The 24,905-nt window shown below is 41.3% G+C and overlaps 1 protein-coding gene across 1 annotated transcript in view; it reads right to left on the bottom strand.

The window, feature by feature from the left end:
• Window positions 1–24,905, bottom strand: part of LOC124622287 (GRIP and coiled-coil domain-containing protein 1) — a 101,787-nt gene that overhangs the window by 8,478 nt on the left and 68,404 nt on the right. The window contains exons 6-10 of the mRNA XM_047147956.1: window positions 22,458–22,622; window positions 16,964–17,168; window positions 16,731–16,869; window positions 7,862–7,997; window positions 1,084–1,320 (exon numbers count right to left, since the gene is read on the bottom strand). Of these exons, the coding sequence (XP_047003912.1) occupies window positions 1,084–1,320; window positions 7,862–7,997; window positions 16,731–16,869; window positions 16,964–17,168; window positions 22,458–22,622 (882 nt within the window). The remainder of the gene's footprint in view (window positions 1–1,083; window positions 1,321–7,861; window positions 7,998–16,730; window positions 16,870–16,963; window positions 17,169–22,457; window positions 22,623–24,905) is intronic.

Here is a 24,905-nt window from a genome sequence, read left to right as displayed (position 1 = left end):
GTCAAAAATTATATCCACTCTATATGTATTAAAGAGATTATCTCCACACCTTAATTCCAAAAAATGGAGAGTGTATTTTGGATTACCATATCCTTTCTCGTCTTTCTCATCTCTGTGAGGTACGACTTACCAATTTAATATGAAAAGGGATTTTGTACTGCCAAAGAAATCCTCGAGGATCGTAGTGAAACTTAAATCAGGAACATCTAGAAAAACCTATTTGCTCATGTAAATTCACAACCCTGATGTGAAGCTTAAAATTATTTCCATACGAACAACAGAACATTAGCTTTGACAGCAAAAAGCCTGTAGGTAAAAGAAACTGTTTTTCATAATTTCTATTAGCCACAAATGCCCATATAACTTGTAACTAACAAATGATAATATAAGCAACAATCTTCTCCTAAGCACTAAGAGTAGTACTAAATTGCATGTAAAACCAACTCCTCACAATCAAATGAATTACTGTCCTATTGCATGCACCAAATAAATGTTTTCACTAGCTTGTTATCTGCAATGTGAATAATGATTCAATTACCTGACAACAGCATCTGTAACAGCCAGCAAAAAGTGTGTCATCTTGTACTGGCAGCAACTTTGGTTGAATTTTAATAAAATTTGAAAGCCTTTTTCTTTTCTGCACTAAGTTGTATGTCAAATTCTTTTGTTATATGTGGCACCATACTAACCTATCTTTTACAATTTGTGGTGGCTTGCGGAGTATGTATGTAGATGTAAATGTAGATGTAGATGCATATGAATGTCTGTTGATTTTTCAATGTATTGACTTTCATGTTGCCTTTAATACCTCTAGTAAGACTAGCAATTTTCTCAGGCCGGTTGCTAATATAGCTTTCTTTTTGGTTACTCACGATGTATATCGTCACTGCTCCATTAAATAGTATACCCATAATTTGTGCATATTTGATTTACTGAATATAACTGCCTAAAATACAGCTGATAGCCAATCCACAACAATTTTGTCTAACTTGAAAGTACATATGTATAATGGTTAATCTTTTTCTTAAATGGACAGCTTTGCACCAAAGAAATTTCTTAGGTCTGTTAAGAATTACTACTCACCTGATCACTATGAGGCAGAGTCCAACTTCTATCATCACGTGATGATGTCTTCCTAGGCAACAATGATTGAAAACTGGATTTCAAAACTTGTATCTCTTGGTCCTTCTCTTCCAACAAAGCTAAAGTCCTTTCTCTCTGTTTCTGTAATTGTTGCTCTAATAAGGACAGACGAGCTCGAAATTCTGCTTCACAAGATGCAACTGCTGCCTTGCAGTTTGCCCTTTCAGCTTTCAAAAGCTGGAAAATCCAAATTGTTATAAATTTTAAAAAATCCATAAACACAAATTAAATATTTCAGTGAAATTTAGTATTTTTGCTGGTCAGAATATTTGGACCAGTAATGCCTCATCCTGTTCGGGACTGTGTACTTCAGCCACCAGTTTACTTGCACATGCCATTGAAATGCTCGGACTGAATGCTGACTGACATGGCAACAATGTAGAAACAACTCCCTAAACCATATTACTTTTGGGTAACAGTGGAAGACCCATCTGGAAGTAAGCAATACACTGAAAGTAAGCAATACCACTCCCCTGAACTTTCCATTTTTCGGCTAAGTGATACAATATAACTGTCAGTCGAAACAAAAGTTCTAAATCCAATTCCAGCTGTCAACTGGTAAACTTTTATGATTTCAATTCAGTATTTCCCAGTGCACAAAACTCTCACATGTTTCCACTCGCATTATTATCAAATGAGTATTTCACAATGATGTAACAGTTTTGAATAGCCAGTAGTCACTTCAGAATGTCAACAAGTAATAGGAGGAGACAGAGAATCCCTGCAGAATTTATAAATTTGCCAATTATTACCCAGCATACCAAACTATAGATGTGTCCAGGATGGTAGAAGTGTCATATTTAGACTCAAGAAACAGGGTGGGGAGGCTCTGACCATATACAAATCTCCCACTGGCACATGCTGCATGTTTGTAGCATAACAACTACACGTAGACTGATGCTTCTGTTTCACAATACCCCTCAGACACTATCACTTTGCAAGTACTTATTCACAGGATGAAAACACATTTTGTCTAAACAAACCACTGGCAACTTTAATTCTTATGCCTCATATGTTCGTGAAAATCAAATGTAGTTTGCTATTTTTGGAACTATGTTGTCTCATTCATACATGATAACTCATTTATTTGGGCACATTTTAAAACAAATTTCAGAGAGAGAATGATTTTTCTCATAAGTGGAGGACATTAGCTGGGAACAGCGGTTAGTGAGGACATTGAACGGTGATGTAGTTTAGTGTGCCAGGAAACTGAATGGTGATGTAGTTTAGTGTGCCACCTATCTCTTAGCAAAGCCATTCACACTGATGGGCCTTTCTAAAAAAATAATATCCTCAGTAACCAGATGAAATATATTTATCTATCATCTATCACCAAAGCAACAACAGTTAGAATGGTGAGACAGATGAGTAAATATACCATTGGACTGGCACACTACAGGTCTTGGGTTCAAAGCTAGTAATATGACATTTTTTTCATATTTCTGTTGGGATCAAAATGTATTGGTTTATATGACCAAAATTACGGTAGAAACCATCGAATTCATGTTAGATGCTGGTATATGGCTGCAAAACTAAATGAGGAACCAGTATCGCAGAATGTTAATGACATAGGTTTCCCTTTAAATCTATAATCAAATGCCACAGTAGCAAGGTGTCCTTCACACAATGTTCATGGTGTGAGAACAGTTTATGTTACAAGTGTTTCTATGTGACTACCACTCTAAAAGTTATAGATCTTAACACAATAAAAAATATGTATGCTCTTGTAACATATTAAGTAAAGTGGCTGGCAGAAGAAATACTAGCTCACAAGAGTGTATTTGATTTATTCCACTTTTATGTTCGGTTGGATTCAAGAGACGAAAACAGAAATAGAATAAGACAACACAAGTCCTCAATCTTTCCTCTCTTGCCTTTCCGGAGGTGGGAAACCAGGAGATTGGATAGTTTTTTGAGGTGGAGGGTGGCATGCTGTTCTAATTTGCGATTGGCCTGTAGGAGGATGCTTTAAGTCCTCAATCTTTCCTCTCCCACGTCCACACCGGCTGTTCAGAGCATCCTCCTACAGGCCAATCGCAAATTAGAACAGCATGCCACCCTCCATCTCAAAAAACTATCCAAGCTCCTGGTTTCCCACCTCCGGAAAGGCAACTCACTCACCCTTCACAACCTTTCCAGCAAACCTCAACCTCCTCTCATTGCACACAGACCTAGTCTCTCCCATCTACTCAATCTCCCACTTCCAGCTCCACTCCCCCCAAAACCTCAAAATTCCAATCAACACAATCTGGAACCACAACACCCTAATTCAGTAGTTAACCTTACCTCCAAACCTCTCTCCCAATCCGAAACCTCTGTCCTATCCAAAGGCCTCACCTTCAGCCCCACTCCCAGATTCAACCAAACAGCCCTTGTCAAAGATTTACTGTCCTACACCCGTACTCTCTGCTGGAAATATCACTTTGCCATGAAGAACAATGATCCTAATCCTACTCCTAATGGTCCAACTCCCCAAGACACTATCCAAATTGAGCCCTGCCTGGAACAGTTCCGTCCTCCGTCACAGCGGGACCCACCTCCTCTTCCTCAAAATCACCCTCTCCAAACTTTCCAGGAATTTCTGATTTCCAGCCTTGCCTCTCAATCCTTAAAAAACCTTAATCCTACTCCCAACATCACCGCTGCTGAAGCCCAGGCTATCCGTGATCTGAAGGCTGACCGATCCATCATCATTCTTCCGGCGGACGAGGGTTCCACAACCGTGGTACTTGATCGTCGGGAGTATGTGGCTGAGGGACTGTGTCAGCTTTCAGATAACACTACATACAAAGTTTGCCAAGATAATCGCATTCCTGATGTCCAGGCGGAGCTTCAAGGAATCCTCAGAACCTTAGGCCCCCTACAAAACCTTTCACCTGACTCCATCAACCTCCTGACCCCACCTACACCCCGCACCCCTACCTTCTACCATCTTCCTAAAATTCACAAACCCAATCATCCCGGCCGTCCCATTGTAGCTGGTTACCAAGCCCCCACAGAACGTATCTCTGCCTACGTAGATCAACACCTTCAACCCATCACATGCAGTCTCCCATCCTTCATCAAAGACACCAACCACTTTCTCGAACACCTGGAATCCCTACCCAGTCTGTTACCCCCGGAAACCATCCTTGTAACCATTGATGCCACTTCCTTATACACAAATATTCCGCACGTCCAGGGCCTCGCTGCGATGGAGCACTTCCTTTCACGCCGATCACCTGCCACCCTACCAAAAACCTCTTTCCTCATTACCTTAGCCAGCTTAATCCTGACCCACAACTTCTTCACTTTCGAAGGCCAGACATACCAACAATTAAAGGGAACAGCCATGGGCACCAGGATGGCCCCCTCGTACGCCAACCTATTCATGGGTCGTTTAGAGGAAGCCGCCTTGGTTACCCAGGCCTGCCAACCCAAAGTTTGGTACAGATTTATTGATGACATCTTCATGATCTGGACTCACAGTGAAGAAGAACTCCAGAATTTCCTCTCCAACCTCAACTCCTTTGGTTCCATCAGATTCGCCTGGTCCTACTCAAAATCCCATGCCACTTTCCTTGACGTTGACCTCCACCTGTCCAATGGCCAGCTTCACACGTCCGTCCACATCAAACCCACCAATAAGCAACAGTACCTCCATTATGACAGCTGCCACCCATTCCACATCAAACGGTCCCTTCCCTACAGCCTAGGTCTTCGTGGCAAACGAATCTGCTCCAGTCCGGAATCCCTGAACCATCACATCAACAACCTGAAAACAGCTTTCGCATCTCGCAACTACCCTCCCGACCTGGTACAGAAGCAAATAACCAGAGCCACTCCCTCATCTCCTCAAACCCAGAACCTCACACAGAAGAACCCCAAAAGTGCTCCACTTGTGACAGGATACTTTCCGGGACTGGATCAGACTCTGAATGTGGCTCTCCAGCAGGGATACGACTTCCTCAAATCCTGCCCTGAAATGAGATCCATCCTTCATGAAATCCTCCCCACTCCACCAAGAGTGTCTTTCCGCCGTCCACCTAACCTGCGTAACCTCTTAGTTCATCCCTATGAAATCCCCAAACCACCTTCCCTACCCTCTGGCTCCTACCCTTGTAACCGCCCCCGATGTAAAACCTGTCCCATGCACCCTCCCGCCAACACCTACTCCAGTCCTGTAACCCGGAAGGTGTACACGATCAAAGGCAGAGCCACGTGTGAGAGCACCCATGTGATTTACCAACTGACCTGCCTACACTGTGAAGCTTTCTATGTGGGAATTACCAGCAACAAACCGTCCATTCGCATGAATGGACACAGGCAGACAGTGTTTGTTGGTAATGAGGATCACCCTGTGGCTAAACATGCCTTGGTGCACGGCCAGCACATCTTGGCACAGTGTTACACCGTCTGGGTTATCTGGATACTTCCCACTAACACCAACCCGTCAGAACTCCGGAGATGGGAACTTGCCCTTCAGTATATCCTCTCTTCTCATTATCCACCAGGCCTCAATCTCCACTAATTTCAATTTGCCGCCGCTCATACCTCACCTGTCTTTCAAAAACATCTTTGCCTCTGTACTTCCGCCTCGACTGACAGTTCTGCCCAAACTCTTTGCCTTTACAAAAGTCTGCTTGTGTCTGTGTATGTGCGGATGGATATGTGTGTGTGTGCGCGAGTGTATACCTGTCCTTTTTTCTGCCTAAGGTAAGTCTTTCCGCTCCCGGGATTGGAATGACTCCTTACCCTCTCCCTTAAAACCCACATCCTTTCGTCTTTCCCTCTCCTTCCCTCTTTCCTGATGAGGCAACAGTTTGTTACGAAAGCTTGAATTTCGTGTATATGTTTGTGTTTGTTTGTGTGTCTATCGACCTGCCAGCACTTTCGTTCGGTAAGTCACATCATCTGTGTTTTTTGATATATTTTCTGTTTTGTGTTATTAATTAAATTTTCTGTTGAATAAATTGCAATTTCTAACACTGTATGATAAATCTGTATTTTTTTATCAACATTCCTCTGTTTAATGTTACAAATTAACAACTTTCAAATAAAATCTGAATTAAACATTGACAATTTCAGTTTTGCTCTACATACTGCCTATTCTTAAGTAACAAACAGTACACTAAATATTAAGTACAAAATTTTTCCATAAGTTACCTGACCCCTTATACATCCTCACTTAGCTTCTTGGCCATTCACCGCTTCCAGTGTTTAGAGGAATCTAGTAAGATGCTGAATGCATACAAAAAGAAAGCAATCATTAGGAGGTAATGACACCCCCCCCCCCCCTCCTTCTAAAAAAAGGATGATGATGCACCGTCAAATAACCATCATGATGTGGCAATTCCTGGATGAAACATTTGTTGAGAAGTGGGTAGGTCAATGAGGAAGTGTTGAGTTTCCACCCGGATCTCCCAATCTAATTCCATTAGACTTCTTTCTGAGAGGAACCGAAGGATATTGTCTGCATCAGAAAGTCACATACACTGGATTACAATCCATTTCAATGGCAACCATAACACATGTATGTTGATTAGTTCTGAAATGTTTCAGATACTGTATTGGTGCTGATGGAGGACATTCTGAACAGATCTAACAGTAAGAGATCATCAGTAATGTCGTGACTATCTATATCACTTAAAAATCCATAGTTTTTGTTATACATTTTCGAGTTATTAAAGTACAAACGGTGTACGTCCCTTTGTGAGAAACCTTGTATTTATTGTGTGCATTTTGCTGCAAAACCTTGTCCAACCTGTTGTAATCTGAACAGCTTCAACTTGCTCAGTTGTAACATTTTGCTTGTACATTCAACTACCTTTTATGTCTGCAATGGTACTGTTTTTTTTTTTTTCTTCTTGTCACCAATAAATTTTATTTTATTAACAACATGCTGCCACCATCCGATAACACACTAAATTCTGTAACAGAGTGTGATTCTACCTACTCATGAGAGCGACTTTAATTGCTGCTGCACCTATGGTTCATTTATTGGTAATAAATGTGTATATAATGATGAAAAGGAATAAAATTATAGTTTTGTATTTTGTATCATTATCTATAGAGTTACTTGGTAAATTTATAGATTCGGTAATGGTCCTGTGTCTCTTTCTATTGACACTTTGAGGTTGACCAACGAAGGTCAGAAAAAGCTACTGCATTGTGTAATGAACATGTAACTGTTTCACATAAATTACCAAAAATAAAACAACATCAGTGTCAATAACTTAACTTTGATGGAAAGCATGCCATTTTTTCCCAAAATGTTTGTTTTCCCTTCTATAATAACCTTTGTAATGTAAAAAATTGAAGGTATTGTGGCAATAAGATATCAACACAAACAAATGCTGTTGAGCTTTCGGTCAACAACTAGCTGTGTTAGGTGAAGTGGGTGGGAGGATGATGGTGCAATGGGATGTATGGCACCCCTCTGCCATGCACTTCACAGTGGTTTGCAGAGTATAGGTGTGGACGTAGAAAGAGATTGTGTGGAGAGAATGGGCAAGTAGAGGGAAGAGAAGCTACTGTCAGCCAGAGAAGAGCACAGCAAAATTGCAACTTGCTGCAAGTTGGGGAAGAGAGAGAGAGAGAGAGAGAGAGAGAGAGAGAGAGAGAGAGAAGAAGGGGGGGCCGTTTGTCAATAATATAAAAAATTCTATAATAATAATAATAATAATAATAATAATAATAATAATAATTAACAAAAACAACAAGCTTAGTAATGATTTACCTTTTCAAGATGGTCAATTTCTTCTTTGTATTCTTTTTCCACATCTTCAAGCTGTGTAGTCAATATACGAATCCTCTCCTTTAAACTTTTTATTTGACCTTTAAGACTGCTTATCTCCAGTTCTGTATCTTCATTTCTGCAAAAATTAGAAAATAAATGACAACATAAATATAAAAGAGAAGTAAGTACAGTGAAAATTAAATTTTTCACATGTCTTTGTACAGTAAAATCTGCATGTCGTGCATTTTCTCATCATGCAATCAATATTTTTATCCAGTCAGATCTTCAGAAGCGTATTGTACTGGAGCAAATAGCGTTATCTCTTCAATCAACAATAAACAAGATTTTTTTTATGAATGTTAAAAAGTGGAGGAGGCAATCGTATGGGTAAATCTGAGTTAGTATAGTTCACATTATCTCAATGCCCAGCTTTCAATGGCTATATCAACCTCTGAATTAGTTGGTAAGCCCACCAAGAGTGTCTGCCATCTTCCACAATAGATGGCAGGTGACTGACTATGCACCTGCAGACTGTGACGTCAAATCAATACTTATGTACGAGGGCGGTTCAGAAAGTAACCTCCGATTGGTCACAGTGCGGGTTGTGGGGGGAGTAGCGACGCCATCTGTGCGTTCACGCACTCAACAGGTCAGTCGGCATCAAGCCGTGGTCGAGTGAACGTCGTACCTGCGCTAGTTTAGTTTTTGTGGCAGTTTGAAATGTGTGCTGCAATAGAAAACCCCGCCAAATGTGAAGTGCGTGCTGTCATAAGGTTTTTTACAGCCAAAGGATATTCTGCAGCAGCTATTCATCGTGAGCTTTGTGCCGTGTACGGACCAAGAGTTATGAGTGAAGGAGTTGTCCGTGAATGGGTACGTTTATTTAAAAGTGGACGAGAAAACGTTCATGATGAAGAGAGGAGTGGTAGACCATCATTGGTGACTGACGAACTCGTTCAGATAGTTGATGCAAAAGTTCGTGAAAATCGACGTTTCTCAATGTCGGAGTTGTCTACTGGTTTTCCACAGATTTCTAAGACTCTCTTGTACGAGATAGTGACAGCAAGATTGGGTTACCGTAAGTTCTGTGCACGATGGGTGCCCAAAATTCTTACCGACCACCACAAAACTCAAAGAATGGCCTCTGCATTAGACTTTCTGTCACGTTATGAGGACGAAGGAGAACCATTGTTAAACAGAATCGTGACCGGTGACGAAACCTGGATTAAGTACGTGAACCCTGAGACAAAAGAACAATCAAAGATGTGGGCACATTCAAATTCGCCTACCAAACCCAGAAAAGCCTCGCAAGATTTTTCTGCCAGAAAACTGATGGCAATGGTGTTTTGGGATGCCAAAGGGGTGTTGATGGTTGAATTCATGGAACGTGGTACAAGCATTAATCAAGACTTGTACTGTGAAACAATAAAAAAATTACGACGGGCTATACAGAACAAACGCCGTGGTATGCTGACTTACGGTATCGTTTTTTTGCACGATAACGCCCGTCCTCACTCTACTCGCAGAACAACGGCCCTTCTTGAGTCCTTCAAGTGAGACGTTATCAACCATCCACCTTACAGCCCAGGCCTGGCGCCAAGTGATTATCACCTCTTCATGCATTTGAAGAAATGGCTCGGGTCACAGCGGTTTGATGACGACGAAGAGCTCAAAGATGCGGTCACAGGCTGGCTCCAGGCACAAGCAGGTGATTTTTATGCAGAAGGAAGTTCAAAGCTTGTGAAGAGATACAATAAGTGCCTCAATCATTATGGAGACTATGTAGAAAAATAGTGCAAAGATGTAGTTGTAAGATGTATATATTAAAATATTTTTATTTAACTTGGTGTATTTTTTTAAATCAACCGGAGGTTACTTTCTGAACGGCCCTCGTATGTTGCTGATGCACTGGACACCACCTGCAGTTTAGTGATAATGCTCAGTGAAATAATCAGGTCAGTTCATATGCAACAGACTCAAGTGACCAGACTGGTGCAATATTTGGATCCCAACCAAGCCACACAGGGACTGTCTGCACATTTCATTGTAGCTGTCACAAAACTGGTTTCTGTACTCATTAAGAAAACAAATAGCAACTATTTCTTGTTTCAACATTATGAGAGTTCCAGAAACTAGAATAATGGTTTATGAAAGCATGCTCTGCTGAAAATGTTGCAGCAGCAACAGCAGCAGGAGAAGCACCTGGACACTCTGAAATAGCAAAAGACAAGTGTTGCCTACCCAGCAAGAGGCAGCATTTATTCTCTCAGCTTCCACCATGTTCACTGAAGGAATAGATAAGTGTAACATGTATTTGTTGTCTTAATATAAAACTCTGCTGGATCCCAGGCACAAGGCCCTACTATTCAATTTTTCTCTTGTTTCTGTCAGTTTTTGAAAAACTTTTATCGAATACTTATACCCACTGCTAATGCACATGAAATAGCCTTTCCTTATATCTTTGGGGCATTACAGCTGCAAAATGTATGCAGTGTCCATATGTTTAGAATTTAGTCAATATTACTCCATTCTAAGCAGGATGGGTTACTAATATAAAAGGTTTCAGTAGAAATAGTCACTTTTTGTGTAATAATGATGCAGATTCTTTGAATTACAGGTGAGGAGGGGTGCAATCAGCATGAGATTTGCAATGTGGGGGCAAGAATTTGCAGTGCTTATTTCATGCATATGTTATGCATGATATGATATATATTTATATAAACAAGTGAACTGTTCTGTCAATTTCTTCGCTATTAGCACAGGGTGCGCTTGTACTCATTGCTTATATAGCGAGTAATGCAGCACATGAAATGCTGAATTTCGTTTGCATGCCCTTATTACACCAATGGCAGCGATGCATAGACAGAACTTCAACTTTTTAGCACTTGAAAATGGTGACATGTCCAATGAATGATGAAGAAAAGAAAAATTTATTTTAAAAATATTAAACAGCAGAAATTCGCAAAATGATTTTTGTATTCAAAAAGTGAACAATGGCTGTGGGCATATCCATACATAAATTGATACTTTTTATTAATTGATGAACCACTTAACCTCCTGTCTGCACAATGCATCTTTCTGGAATATGTAAAAGAATTGTTTAAAGAATTTTTGAGTCTGTTTTTTCCCATTTTTGGACTAGCCTCTGATACACTGATGCACACCATCGTACAACTGCAGACAATTTCAAAATTTGTATGAGGAATGTTTATGAAGTTTTAAATACAACTTCAAAAAAATTAAATTACATACACTCCTGGAAATTGAAATAAGAACACCGTGAATTCATTGTCCCAGGAAGGGGAAACTTTATTGACACATTCCTGGGGTCAGATACATCACATGATCACACTGACAGAACCACAGGCACATAGACACAGGCAACAGAGCATGCACAATGTCGGCACTAGTACAGTGTATATCCACCTTTCGCAGCAATGCAGGCTGCTATTCTCCCATGGAGACAATCATAGAGATGCTGGATGTAGTCCTGTGGAACGGCTTGCCATGCCATTTCCACCTGGCGCCTCAGTTGGACCAGCGTTCGTGCTGGACGTGCAGACCGCGTGAGACGACGCTTCATCAAGTCCCAAACATGCTCAATGGGGGACAGATCCGGAGATCCTGCTGGCCAGGGTAGTTGACTTACACCTTCTAGAGCACGTTGGGTGGCACGGGATACATGCGGACGTGCATTGTCCTGTTGGAACAGCAAGTTCCCTTGCCGGTCTAGGAATGGTAGAACGATGGGTTCGATGACAGTTTGGATGTACCGTGCACTATTCAGTGTCCCCTCGACGATCACCAGTGGTGTACGGCCAGTGTAGGAGATCACTCCCCACACCATGATGCCGGGTGTTGGCCCTGTGTGCCTCGGTCGTATGCAGTCCTGATTGTGGCGCTCACCTGCACGGCGCCAAACACGCATACGACCATCATTGGCACCAAGGCAGAAGCGACTCTCATCGCTGAAGACGACACGTCTCCATTCGTCCCTCCATTCACGCCTGTCGCGACACCACTGGAGGCGGGCTGCACGATGTTGGGGCGTGAGCGGAAGACGGCCTAACGGTGTGCGGGACCGTAGCCCAGCTTCATGGAGACGGTTGCGAATGGTCCTCGCCGATACCCCAGGAGCAACAGTGTCCCTAATTTGCTGGGAAGTGGCGGTGCGGTCCCCTACGGCACTGCGTAGGATCCTACGGTCTTGGCGTGCATCCGTGCGTCGCTGCGGTCCGGTCCCAGGTCGACGGGCACGTGCACCTTCCGCCGACCACTGGCGACAACATCGATGTACTGTGGAGACCTCACGCCCCACGTGTTGAGCAATTCGGCAGTACGTCCACCCGGCCTCCCGCATGCCCACTATATGCCCTCGCTCAAAGTCCGTCAACTGCACATACGGTTCACGTCCACGCTGTCGCGGCATGCTACCAGTGTTAAAGACTGCGATGGAGCTTCGTATGCCACAGCAAACTGGCTGACACTGACGGCGGCGGTGTACAAATGCTGCGCAGCTAGCGCCATTCGACGGCCAACACCGCGGTTCCTGGTGTGTCCGCTGTGCCGTGCGTGTGATCATTGCTTGTACAGCCCTCTTGCAGTGTCCGTAGCAAGTATGGTGGGTCTGACACACCGGTGTCAATGTGTTCTTTTTTCCATTTCCAGGAGTGTAATTATATCTAAAAACGAAGATGATGTGACTTACCAAACGAAAGTGCTGGCAGGTTGATAGACACACAATCAAACACAAACATACACACAAAAGTCAAGCTTTCGCAACCAACGGTTGCTTCATCAGGAAAGAGGGAAGGAGAGGGAAAGACGAAAGGATGTGGGTTTTAAGGGAGAGGGTAAGGAGTCATTCCAATCCCGGGAGCGGAAAGACTTACCTTAGGGGGAAAAAGGGCAGGTATACACACACACACACACACACACACACACACACACACACACACATCCATCCGCACATACACAGACACAAGCAGACTTTTGTAAAGGCAAAGAGTTTGGGCAGAGATGTCAGTCGAGGTGGAAGTACAGAGGCAAAGATGATGTTGAAAGACAGGTGAGGTATGAGCGGCAGCAACTTGAAATTAGCGGAGTTTGGCCTGGCGGATAACGAGAAGTTGCCGCCGCTCATACCTCACCTGTCTTTCAACAACATCTTTGCCTCTGTACTTCCACCTCGACTGACAGTTCTGCCCAAACTCTTTGCCTTTACAAAAGTCTGCTTGTGTCTGTGTATGTGCGGATGGATATGTGTGTGTGTGCGCGAGTGTATACCTGTCCTTTTTTCCGCCTAAGGTAAGTCTTTCCGCTCCCGGGATTGGAATGACTCCTTACCCTCTCCCTTAAAACCCACATCCTTTCGCCTTTCCCTCTCCTTCCCTCTTTCCTGATGTAGCAACCGTTGGTTGCGAAAGCTTGAATTTTGTGTGTATGTTTGTGTTTGTTTGTGTGTCTATCAACCTGCCAGCGGTTTCGTTTGGTGAGTCACATCATCTTTGTTTTTAGATATATTTTTCCCCACGTGGAATGTTTCCCTCTATTATATTCAAATTACATAATTAATTTCTTGTTTTTTTTCCCCCCCTTTAGGTACATGACTGCAATCCTGGTACACACTGTAGCCTCCATGCCACCATACCATAAGCACACCATCATAGAAGCCAAAACCAAATTGTGCAGCCCATATCCATTTTATTAACTGGCTATGCCATTCTCTTTTGGCTCCTTAGCAGTGTGTTACAATACTATAGTGTCAGAATTTCAAAGTGTACCAGGACTGCAGATGTGTACCTATAAACAAACAAAAATTTAATTACAGCATTGCCAATAGCAAAAAAATATGTGAAAAAAAAGTGGTCATCACTAGCTCCAGAAAAGCCATGAACCCTGGACCTTGCTCAGGTGTGATAGCTTGCCCGTTTCAGCTATAAAGATTGCTGAATCATAGCTGGAACTGCACTGAAACTTTATCTGTTGAGAGGCCTGACAAACATATCGTTCCTCAAGCGGGCAACAGCCTTTCCAATAGTTTCAGGGATAACAGTCTAGATGACTGAATGATCTGGTCTTGTAACGTCAGCCAACATGCCCTTGCTATTTTGGTACTGTGAATGCTTGAAGCAAAGGGGAAATGTATAACTGTTATATTTCCCAAGGCCATGCATATCTACTATATGACTTGATAATTATGGCATCTACCTCGCTAAATTATTCCAGAGATAAAATAATGATGATGATGAGATTTGGTTTGTGGGGCGCTCAACTGTGCGGACATCAGTGCCCGTACCATGTCCCAGGTTCGACACAGTCCAATTTTTTAAACAGTTCAAGCAAGCCACTGTCACAAATGATGATGATGATGATGATGATGATAAGACAAACACTCAGCCCCGGGCAGAGAAAAATTCCCAACCCGGCCGGTAATCGAACCCAGGACCCCATGACTGAGAAGCAGCAACGCTAGCCACTAGACCACGAGCTGTGGACAGAGGTAAAATAGTTCCCCATTTGGATCTCCATGTGGGGATTATTCAGCAGGATGATGAGACCGGGAGAGACAGAATATGAAGTAAATGAAGATGCAATGGAACATATGAGAGTGAAACAAGGCCCCAGGGGTAGATGACATTTCCTCAGAATTATTGAGATCCTTAGAAGGAACAGCTGTGATAAACTGTGTTACCTGCCATGTAATATATAAGAGACAGGTAAAATACCCTCAGATTTCAATTCGAATGTAATATGTGGAATAATCAGGTCTACTGCCGGAAGTTTGTGTCGCTTTGGCACAATATTTCGGCCACGTAACTCGTTGCCTTCTTCAGGTGCTACCTGAGACTGCCGTATTGGAGGATCTTGTCCAGTATTTATGCCCAGAGGGTGGTGGACAAGACAGGCGCAGACTCAGGACCAGCACCAAGCGTGCGCGGACCACGAACAGAACGCCAAACGTGGGTCCGGCCCCAGACAGCTGCCACGACCACAGATGGTGAACGAGTCGGGCACAGACGTCCGTGGGAGCACCAGGGAAGGGCCAAAACCTCAGGAGCAGCACCAGGGGAGCACGGACCGTGAACGGAACGCCCGACACAGGATGCGCCTCAGAGAGCTGCCACAGATAGCGACCAAGTCGGGCACGGATGTCCAAGGGAGCACCAGGGATGAGACAACACCTTACAAGTAGCACCAGGCGGGCGCGGATGGCAAAGAGAGCACCCAGCACCCTCTGGGCATAAATACTGGACAAGATCCTCCAATACGGCAGTCTCAGGTAGCACCTGAAGAAGGCAACAAATTATGTGGCTGAAATATTGTGCCAGAGCAACACAAACTTACGGCAGTAGACCCGATTATTCCGCATGTCAAGATCTCGCCGGGAAAGCCTGAAGAGTTACATTAGAATGTAATAATTCATATTCCAAAGAATGCAGTCGCTCACAGGTGCAATTATTACTGAAACACTAGTTTAACAAGTCATAGCTGCAAAATACTGATGAATTATGCACTGAAGAATGTAAAAATTGATAGGCAGGTGACATCAGAGAAAAACAGTTTGGGTTCTACAGAAATGTAGCAACACACAAGACCATACTGATGCAGAACTTATCTGAGAAGATTAATGGAAAACCTGCATTTATAATATTTGTAGATTTAGAGAGAGCTTTTGACGTACAGAAGTAAGAATGTAATTGTAAGGGTTGAAGAATGCGAAAGAAAAGCAGTAGTTGAGAAGGAAGTGAGACAGGACTGCAGTCTATGCCCTATGTTATTTATCTGTACAACGAGTAAGCAGTAAAGGAAACCAAGGAGAAATCTGTGAAGGAAATTAAACTTTACCGAAAAACTTTTTAGGTTTGCCAATGACATTATAATTCTGACACAAACAATGAAGAACTAGAAAATCAGTTGAAATGAATGGATAAAGTCTTGAAAAGAAATTATAAGATGAAAATCAACAAAAGCAAAATGATGGTAATGAGATGCAACTGAATTAAATCGGGCAACTTGCTCAGCAGCTTGTTGCTGAGCATGACACACTCACCAAGTTCAACAGCTATTTCACAACCTGTGCCATTTGGTTCCTCCCTCCAGCACAAGTTTATCTGTACTACCTAGATGGGCATTACCCTTACAACACACTCTTCGCTCACATAATCCTCGGGGGCCCAACTTTTGCTAAGGCACTATCCCCCCATTCTCCACCCAAAAATTTCTCCTTTATCTGTACTGTCGCCCACTATCAATCTATACATCTGAATCATCATCACTGTGCACCGCACAATGGTGTCCATGTGTCACATGCCTAGCCTGTGTACCTGCCACCCTTCCCTTCTGCATTCTTACAACTTTGCCACAGGTGTGTGTGTGTGTGTGTGTGTGTGTGTGTGTGTGTGTGTGTGTGTGTGGAGGGGGGGGGGGGCACACACTCAATCATCAAAGGATGTCTTCCAAAAGTTACCGAAGTTTTCATTCTTTTTTGTATGCCTGTCAATGACTCAAAATGTCTGCTCTTCAGTGAGTGGTCTCTTTTACACCCACATTATTTTAGGTTTAGAGACTTATTTCAGGTCATGGAGGATAAGACTGTGACACTCATTTAAACTTTACAAGTTATGATCCTACACAGGAGTTTTTGCCTGAAGAGTACTGTCTTTGTCATGACTCTTACTGTGATTTAAGCTTATAATAACTACAGCTGCCATCACAGTTTTACTGTTTGGAGCTTTCATTTTCTTTCCTACTCGAATTTTAAATTTCTTACAAAACAAAAATATTAACAACATAGTGCTGACAACACATTTAAATACTGTGTGTTAAACTGTACATAAGCATAAATGTTTCACATAATAACTACTACCGCAGATTAGCTGGCACCTGTCGTTGATTCTGTTGTTTATATAACTCAAATTCTTGCTTCAGTAAGTTGTATTCATCTTTGCAGGCTCTGTGCTGAGCTACAGTATCAATAGGAAAGCCAGAGACATGGTTCCACAGCACTGAAAGAAAAGCAGAGTTTTTCAGTAGTTCTTGATTTTGTCCTATTTTAACAGTTCACAATTTGAAATAATTAAAAATAATTCCTACACTGACCTGGAAAATCAACTGTTTTCTCTGCATGTTTGCTGGCTTCTTCCAACAAGCCTTTCAGATAAAATATTTTATCTATAATTGACTGAATATCATCTGTTCCTCCCATTTCCATCTTCATTTTCATCTCTGTTGGGTTTGCAACACTTTTGTTATCTTCGGGCACTGTACTTATTGTTGGATCTAAGTTAAGTTGCAATAACTGATCCTGAAATACATTACTAGTCAGTGGTCCTACAAGTAAAGTTAGACGATACAGAAAACAACACAATGCTGTGTTTACTTTTAAGCAGCTTCCTGAGAAATAGTTAAAAATGAATTAACCTGCCCTGTATCATTATTCTTGCAATGGAAGAAAAAAGGAATTTAGTGTGTCCGAACAACGATGCGTTCATTAGAAATGGAGTAGATCCTCAGAGTAGGTAATGAAATCAGCATTGTCCTTTTCAAATGAAAAATTTCGGCATTTGCCTCTCTTCTACACTCTGATCAAAAGTATCCGGACACCTCAAACATATGTTTTTCATATTAGGTGTGTTGTGCTGCACCTACTGCCAGGTACTTCACAGCAGTGACCTTGGTAGTTATTAGACATCGTGAGAGAGCAGAATGGGGTGCTCCGCGGAACTCATGGACTTCAAATGTGGTCAGGTGACTGGGTGTCACTTGTGCCATTCGTCTATACGTGAGATTTCCACTCTCCTGAACATCCCTAGGTCCACTGTTTCCGATGTTTAATAATAATTAAATTAAATAAATAATAAATCAAATAAATAATTAATTAATTAAGAGGAAATGTAGTAAATGAAAAGTAAAATAAATTTAAATATTTCACTCGCACACACAAAAATCACTTTCTTAATCTATTTTAACTTTTTTTGCTGTTTGAAGTGAAGGTCAACAGACTCTTCACATGCTGAAAAATGTTTAATTTACTTTCCTATGATCTCAGGGGTATGATTAGCTGCCTCCTCGCCTCATGAGGAAATTCAGAACAGTTTTAATTTAATTTCGTGGGTATCGTGTTGGCAACATGAGAAAAAATGTAGTAAAGCAAAATCAGTAATATTTTATAAATTGGGTATAAATGATTGTTCCTATGAAATGAAAACAGAAATACCAAATTAAACAATTATTATTTCACAAAGTAAGGTTTTTTATACAGACATCTGACATCTCACGTTCTAATCTCACAGTTTTGGACATAATAAAGAATTATTTATAATAATCTTAGCTCGGCTATGGAGTGGAAGAAAAAAGTGTTTATAGTAAAGTCATATTGGTAATCGCCATTGGCAATAGTAATGGCACAATTAAACAAATTCCTAACAGGAATACAATTTCAGTTCATTTGAACAAACATGGAAGAAAATAGGAGTCTGATAGCGTAAGACACTGTCAGAAAGGCGTGCGACTGTAGAGAGAAAGAAAAGACGAGCGCACATTCTTATATAGGACAAAATACAGATAATAATGCTATGCCGCTCTCATTATCCTGGGTGTATATATTCACTGGCTTGCAGTGCAGTTAATTGGCACAAAGATTAAATTATATCTTTAACTTCTGACATATCAATAGGAGAGGAAGATAGTATGTTATTGTGTCGCTGGCAGGGCACACTATTACAATATGTTTTCCACATTAGGTGCGTTATGCTGCCACCTACTGCCAGGTACTTCATAGCAGCGACCTCAGTAGTTATTAGACATCGTGAGAGAGCAGAATGGGGCGCTCCGCGGAACTCACGGACTTCAAACGTGGTCAGGTGACTGGGTTTAACTTGTGTCACATGTCTGTACATGAGATTTCCACTCTCCTGAACATCCCTAGGTCCACTGTTTCCGATGTGATAGTGAAGTGGAAACGTGAAGGGACACGTACAGCACAAAAACGTACAGGCCGACCTCACATGTTGACTGACAGAAACCGCCAACAGTTGAAGAAGGTTGTAATGTGTAATAGGCACACATCTATCCAGATAATCACACATAAATTCCATACTGCATTAGGATCCACTGAAAGTACTATGACAGTTAGGCGGGAGGTGAGAAAACTTGGATTTCATGATCGAGTGGCTGCTCATAAGCCACACACCACACCGGTAAATGCCAAACAACACCTCACTTGGTGTAAGGAGCATAAACATTGGACAATTGAACAGTGGAAATACATTGTGTGGAGTGACGAATCACGGTACACAATGTGGCAAGCCGATGGCAGGATGTGGGTACGGCGAATGCCCGGTGAACATTATCTGCCAACAGTAAAATTTGGAGGCGGCGGTGGTATGGTGTGGTCATGTTATGAGGAAGGGGTACGCACTCCTTGTTGTTTTGTGTGGCACTATCACAGCACAAGCCTACATTGATGTTTTAAGCACCTTGCTTCCCACTGATGAAGAGCAATTCGGGGATGGCGATTGCATCTTTCAACATGATCGAGCACCTGTTCCTAATGCACAGCCTGTGGCGGAGTGGTTGCATGCCAATAACATCCCTGTAATGGACTGACCTGCACAGAGTCCTGACCTGAATCCTATAGAACACCTTTGGGATGTTTTGGAACACCGACTTCATGCCAGGCCTCACCCACCAACATAGATACCTCTCCTCAGTGCAGTACTTCATGAAGAATGGGCTGCCTTTCCCCAAGAATCCTTCTAGCACCTGAGTGAACATACGCCTGTGAGAGTCAAGGCAAGGTGGGCCAACACCATATTGAATTCCAGCATTACCGATGGAGAGTGCCATGAACTTTTAAGTCATTTTCAGCCAGGTGTCTGGATACTTTTGATCACACAGTTTATATCTGAATGCTCGTCGGGGATCTGTCATCTTCCCAGATACAAGTCTAATACTTCAACTAACTACAATGCAGAAAACTGATACATGGTTTCAAGGAAAGATGAACAAACAAATCTGGATCACATCCTTGAACACCGTCCTATGTCAAACTCCTTATGTGTGATCTAGAGGAAATTTTCCTAGCCACCCACCATCCAGAACTCTTTGTCTGATTCATGTCCACTGATATCTTGATGATCTAGACTGAGGGTCAATATATTCTATCCTTACTCCTCCACAGCCTGAACGGTTTCTCTCCCATCTGCTTCACCTGGTCCTCCTCAGCCCTGTGTGTAACCTTCCTAATGTTGACCTTCAACTCTCCAACTGCTCTATTAAAAGCACTTCCCATATCAAACCCACTGGCCATCAAGCAACAATTTGGCTGTATGCTGAAGGTGTCACTGAGGGCTTCATAGCGAGCCATCACTGTCCAGATACAGTCCATAAACACATCTCCAATATCACACCCACACATATTCCTAATCCTTCGACCACCTCCATCAACTAACTGAAATAGGATACACTACTACTCCCCCACCCCCACAAAAGAAGCCCATAAATGAGGAACAGTCAGCGATTCTTCTGACACCTTACAAAGTGGTATTCCACTGCTCATGCAATTTACAGAATAGCCTGATCCGTTCTTACGTTACACCTCATTCCCAACACCTTGCCACACGGGTTATACCCGTGTGGCAGAGCCAGGTGCAACACTTGTACTATGCACCCTCCCAGTATATCCTATTCGAGACCTATCACAGGCATATCCTGTCCTATATGAGGCCAACCAACTGTCAAAGAAGTCACATCATATACCATTTGTGCTGTAAATTCTGCTGAGCCTTTATGTGGGAATGACCATTAACCAACTGTCAATGACCATGCAGTGATACAACATGGTGTTGCAATGTGTCAAACTATTCCACACACTACGTTTCTCAAGAGATGAGTTATGTAAGGTGAATGTGCATTATTTTTAAGTAATGGCTTCAATGTATTAGGATCAAAGTAGGTTAACATGAATACTTATGTTACTGAGCGAGACCAGTGCCACAGGCCTCTTTTGTGTTGGGTCTGATTAGCACCATCGTGAAAAACCTACCAGCCAGTGGCCATAAGAGAATAGGCCACTCACTGGTATACTACATCACTGATATTTAATTATTGCACATTGTTGAAGACAGATGAAATGTTCTGATAACACAAATCAGTTACTCAGTGTCCAATTGCCACACTGTGGAGCCTGTTTTATCTACGAAGCTGTTAACAGTATTGAAAGTAATACATTTGATTATGACAGAATGTTGTGTTGTATATTGTGTGTGATTATTTATAAAGAATATAATAAAGTTTATTCATGAGTCTTTGACTACACATTATTAGTGGAAAATGTGTTGAAAACTTTAAAAATCTATCAGAAAAAAGGTTGAAGACTATAAATGTACATCTGTGTTGAATTGATTTTAAATAAATTGACATGGGCAGTGTTATAATTTGACAGTGATTAAAACAATTTTAACCAAAACTAGGGAGTGAATAGTCCTAGTGATCTGGTATTACCTATTTATTTTTGCCAAGGTACATTATTACCTATTTATTTTAATCATGATACAGGAAAAATCTACAATCAATAATGAACTTTGTAGCAGCCAAAATTCAGAAGTAACATGTTGGCTGCAATGTATGATTTATGTAATTATCTTTGAAGCAACAGAGTGTCACTGTACATTTATCATACCTATAGAAAAATTAACTTGACAAAAAAAGATATTTTAATAATAAATTTTCTGCTCCCATTAGCTTTACTCTGTGAGAATCTAAGAACCAACCTATAATGATGGATGAAAACAATATACCATAAATATTACTATGATGAAGGGATGAAAAAAAATGGAAAATAGCAAACACACTGAACCAACGTACAGAACATAACGAGGGTTCCTGTCCACTTCCACTATATCTGTCTGCTTACTGCTACTGCACTGCAGCAGGGCCTAATTGCAAACTAGAATGTATCACTACACTGAGCACAACATGCTCAATTTCAGTAGCTGCTTCACATTCTACACTGTACAAAAATTCCCTCACCATCAAAAACACCGGCTTCTCTCAAACCACATAGATGGGAACTATCCTCACAACACATCCTTTCATCCCACAATCCTCCTTAGTCCCTGCCCCATACCTGCGCCTAGTACCATGTCTCCTCATGTCACCCCATCCTTGCTTCACTCATTCTACACTCACATCCTACTCTCCGCAGCCTCTCTCTTCCTCTTTTCTATCTTTTCCTTCCAGTCTATTCCTATACATCATTGCGTACCAAACATAACACCCCCTAGCTGCACAAGAGCAAGCTTACGGATGCCACATCCTTGTCCTGAGCATTTTCTGCCTCTTTATCCCAGTTCTGTAGTTAGTTCTGAAGAAGTAAACTGTCACATAGCTTAGAAACAAATTCAGTCATATTTATGTGCCTTCTGGCAACTCACTGTATAACCTACACAATGAATTGTTAACTTCAGTCTTTCTCTCTCTCTTTTTTAGTTTCTTCTACTTCAGAATTATCAGGATCCAAGAGCAACAAAACTGAAAACAAAAGCAAAATTAAGTGTTAACACAGAGGAACGCAAATTACAATTATAGATACCTTGAGTTTTTGTATAGCAACTTGGTCCTGCTGAAGCTGGCGGTCATACATGCCAACTGCTGATGACAACTCAGCAAGCCGAGCTTCTAAGCTAGCCACACGTTCTTCGTGCATAGCAGCCATATGCTTTGCTTGTTCCTCAGCATCAGCAGCCTTTTTCTGTTCCTGAAAAATTAAAATAATTTCACAGCAATAACTCACTGTAAAAATCTGATATTATTTTGGAAGCACAGAGAAATATGTTTCTCAATACCATTGCCAACAGATGAATAGTGTCTATTTTTAGACAATGCAACATTTTAAGAATCATTAAAGGAGTGACACTTACAGAAAATCTTATGATGAAATAAGGTGTGCATATGATTTGTACACAGTGTGACTGCACATTCATAGGCTCCGTAAAACCTTGTGAATAATTGTATAAGATCCATTGGATGCAATTCCCTCTTTTGCATCATGCAAGGATTTTCCAACATCCCGCAACTGCAAACTCATTGAAGTGTAAGTGTGCCTTGTCACATGATGTTGCTCAGAAAACTACCTTCTTCTCATCTACTTCAAAATCATTCAACAAAATCTAACTTATTTTTGTGATCATCTCCATTCATTCAGCTACTGCAATAACTGAATTCTGTAAAAATAAGAAAGTGGAACATCCTGGAGAATTTGCTATACTAAAGAATATCCACTAGCCAATTTTTCAGAATGACAAACAACTGACTTCACTGGACAAGCAGCCACAGTGTCATTAATCATTGCAATGTTTTGCAAGGAACAAGAGTACGCATAACGCAGTAGCCGCACAACTTATTCCATTCCGATAAAATATTTTCATTATTAGCATATGATGTGCTTTAGTAAACTGCTCCATGGTTAGGCACACAATAAAGAAAGGTGAGAAATTCAGACTGGAACAACAATTAGAATATTTATGGAAATTGATGAATAAACAAAAATATACTACGTAATTCAAAGCTGGCGCACTTTTTTAAAGACCCTTTATTGGAATGTTTTCAGGGGTTGTGTAAAAGTGGTGTATCAGTATTAGAGAAGTCATTACACCTTTAATATTTTAAACAGTGTCATGTAAGTAAATATCAGAGTTTAAACCATATTGAGCAGGTAGCCTGCAAGTAGTGTTTTCACAATACAATGTATCACAATTTGAGGCAACATAAAAGCAGTGAAATTGGGAAAAAATGGAAACCAACCATAAATGATGTGACAAAGCAATGATGTACCTACCAGCTTCTGTCAGCACAATACAGGAGCCCTGCCACACATATGGTAATGTCTGCTTCCCCAATTAGTTGTTACATACTGCAGAAAATTAGAGTAGGGGCACAGGTACACATGCACACACTGGCACGTGTGGAGGAAAATATAGACACTGTAAGGTGATTTGTTCTTCCAATGTAATTGTAATTAAATAAATTTTAGGTTTTTCCCCTGAAAAAGACAGCATAAAATGACCCAACAATATAGCCTGGCTGTTAGACCCAATGAGATGATTCTCAGATAGCCACAAATATACCTGTGGCACAACCATCAATAACATTTTAGCACAGTTCATAGCAGATTTCAATGGCCCTGATTTTGTTTCCAGGAACTAAACAATGATCTTAATAATTTGTTTACATTTATTATTAATTAATCTATAGTAAATATGAGTTACTTTTTGGCAGCACTTTTACTATGTTGCAATTTTACAAATATGAGTGCTGCTGCTGAAACTATAGTTCTTTTGCAGTGATTACAATAATGCTAAAGAGTTGGTATCGACCAACTTTCAGAATCTGAAATGCTATGGGTCTAAGAAGAAATACAGAATAATGGCTGCATTCAGAAATGTCGGGCAGAAATGGAAGCAAATTTTAGTAAACGAGGAAAAGCAAAAATAGAATTACATACACACAATAACACAGTTAAGCGCTATAGCGCTATTCCTTACATTACCTGTTTATCATTCAATGCTTTGCACCAAATACCAAAATGCATCCCTGACACCGTTTTAACCTCTTATCTCTCATTTCCTAATCCTTCTAATCTACCTACCTGTCTCCCTCTTAGCTGCTGTTTGCTGTAGAGCTATACCTTCTCATCAAGTCAAGTCACTTAGGTGGAGGAAATGAAAGGCCTTCATATCTAATTGTACTGAAGAATTCACATCTTGGTCTCATTTTGATTTATTTTAACAGATAACATATAATCTGATATCCATATACCCATCTTCCATATTAAATATTTTTACAAAAGAAACTCCAGGTAAAAATAAATAAAGACACGGATGCTTATACTTGTGGATGTTTAAAGGCTGTCACCAAAACACACACACACACACACACACACACACACACACACACACAGAGAGAGAGAGAGAGAGAGAGAGAGAGAGAGAGAGAGAGAGAGAGAGAGAGAGAGAGAGTGTGTGCGCATTCTGACTGGAGG

Source organism: Schistocerca americana, chromosome 7, assembly GCF_021461395.2.
Source record: "Schistocerca americana isolate TAMUIC-IGC-003095 chromosome 7, iqSchAmer2.1, whole genome shotgun sequence".
In the NCBI taxonomy this organism is placed as follows: domain Eukaryota; kingdom Metazoa; phylum Arthropoda; class Insecta; order Orthoptera; family Acrididae; genus Schistocerca; species Schistocerca americana.
This window is presented reverse-complemented; position numbering and strand designations above follow the sequence as displayed.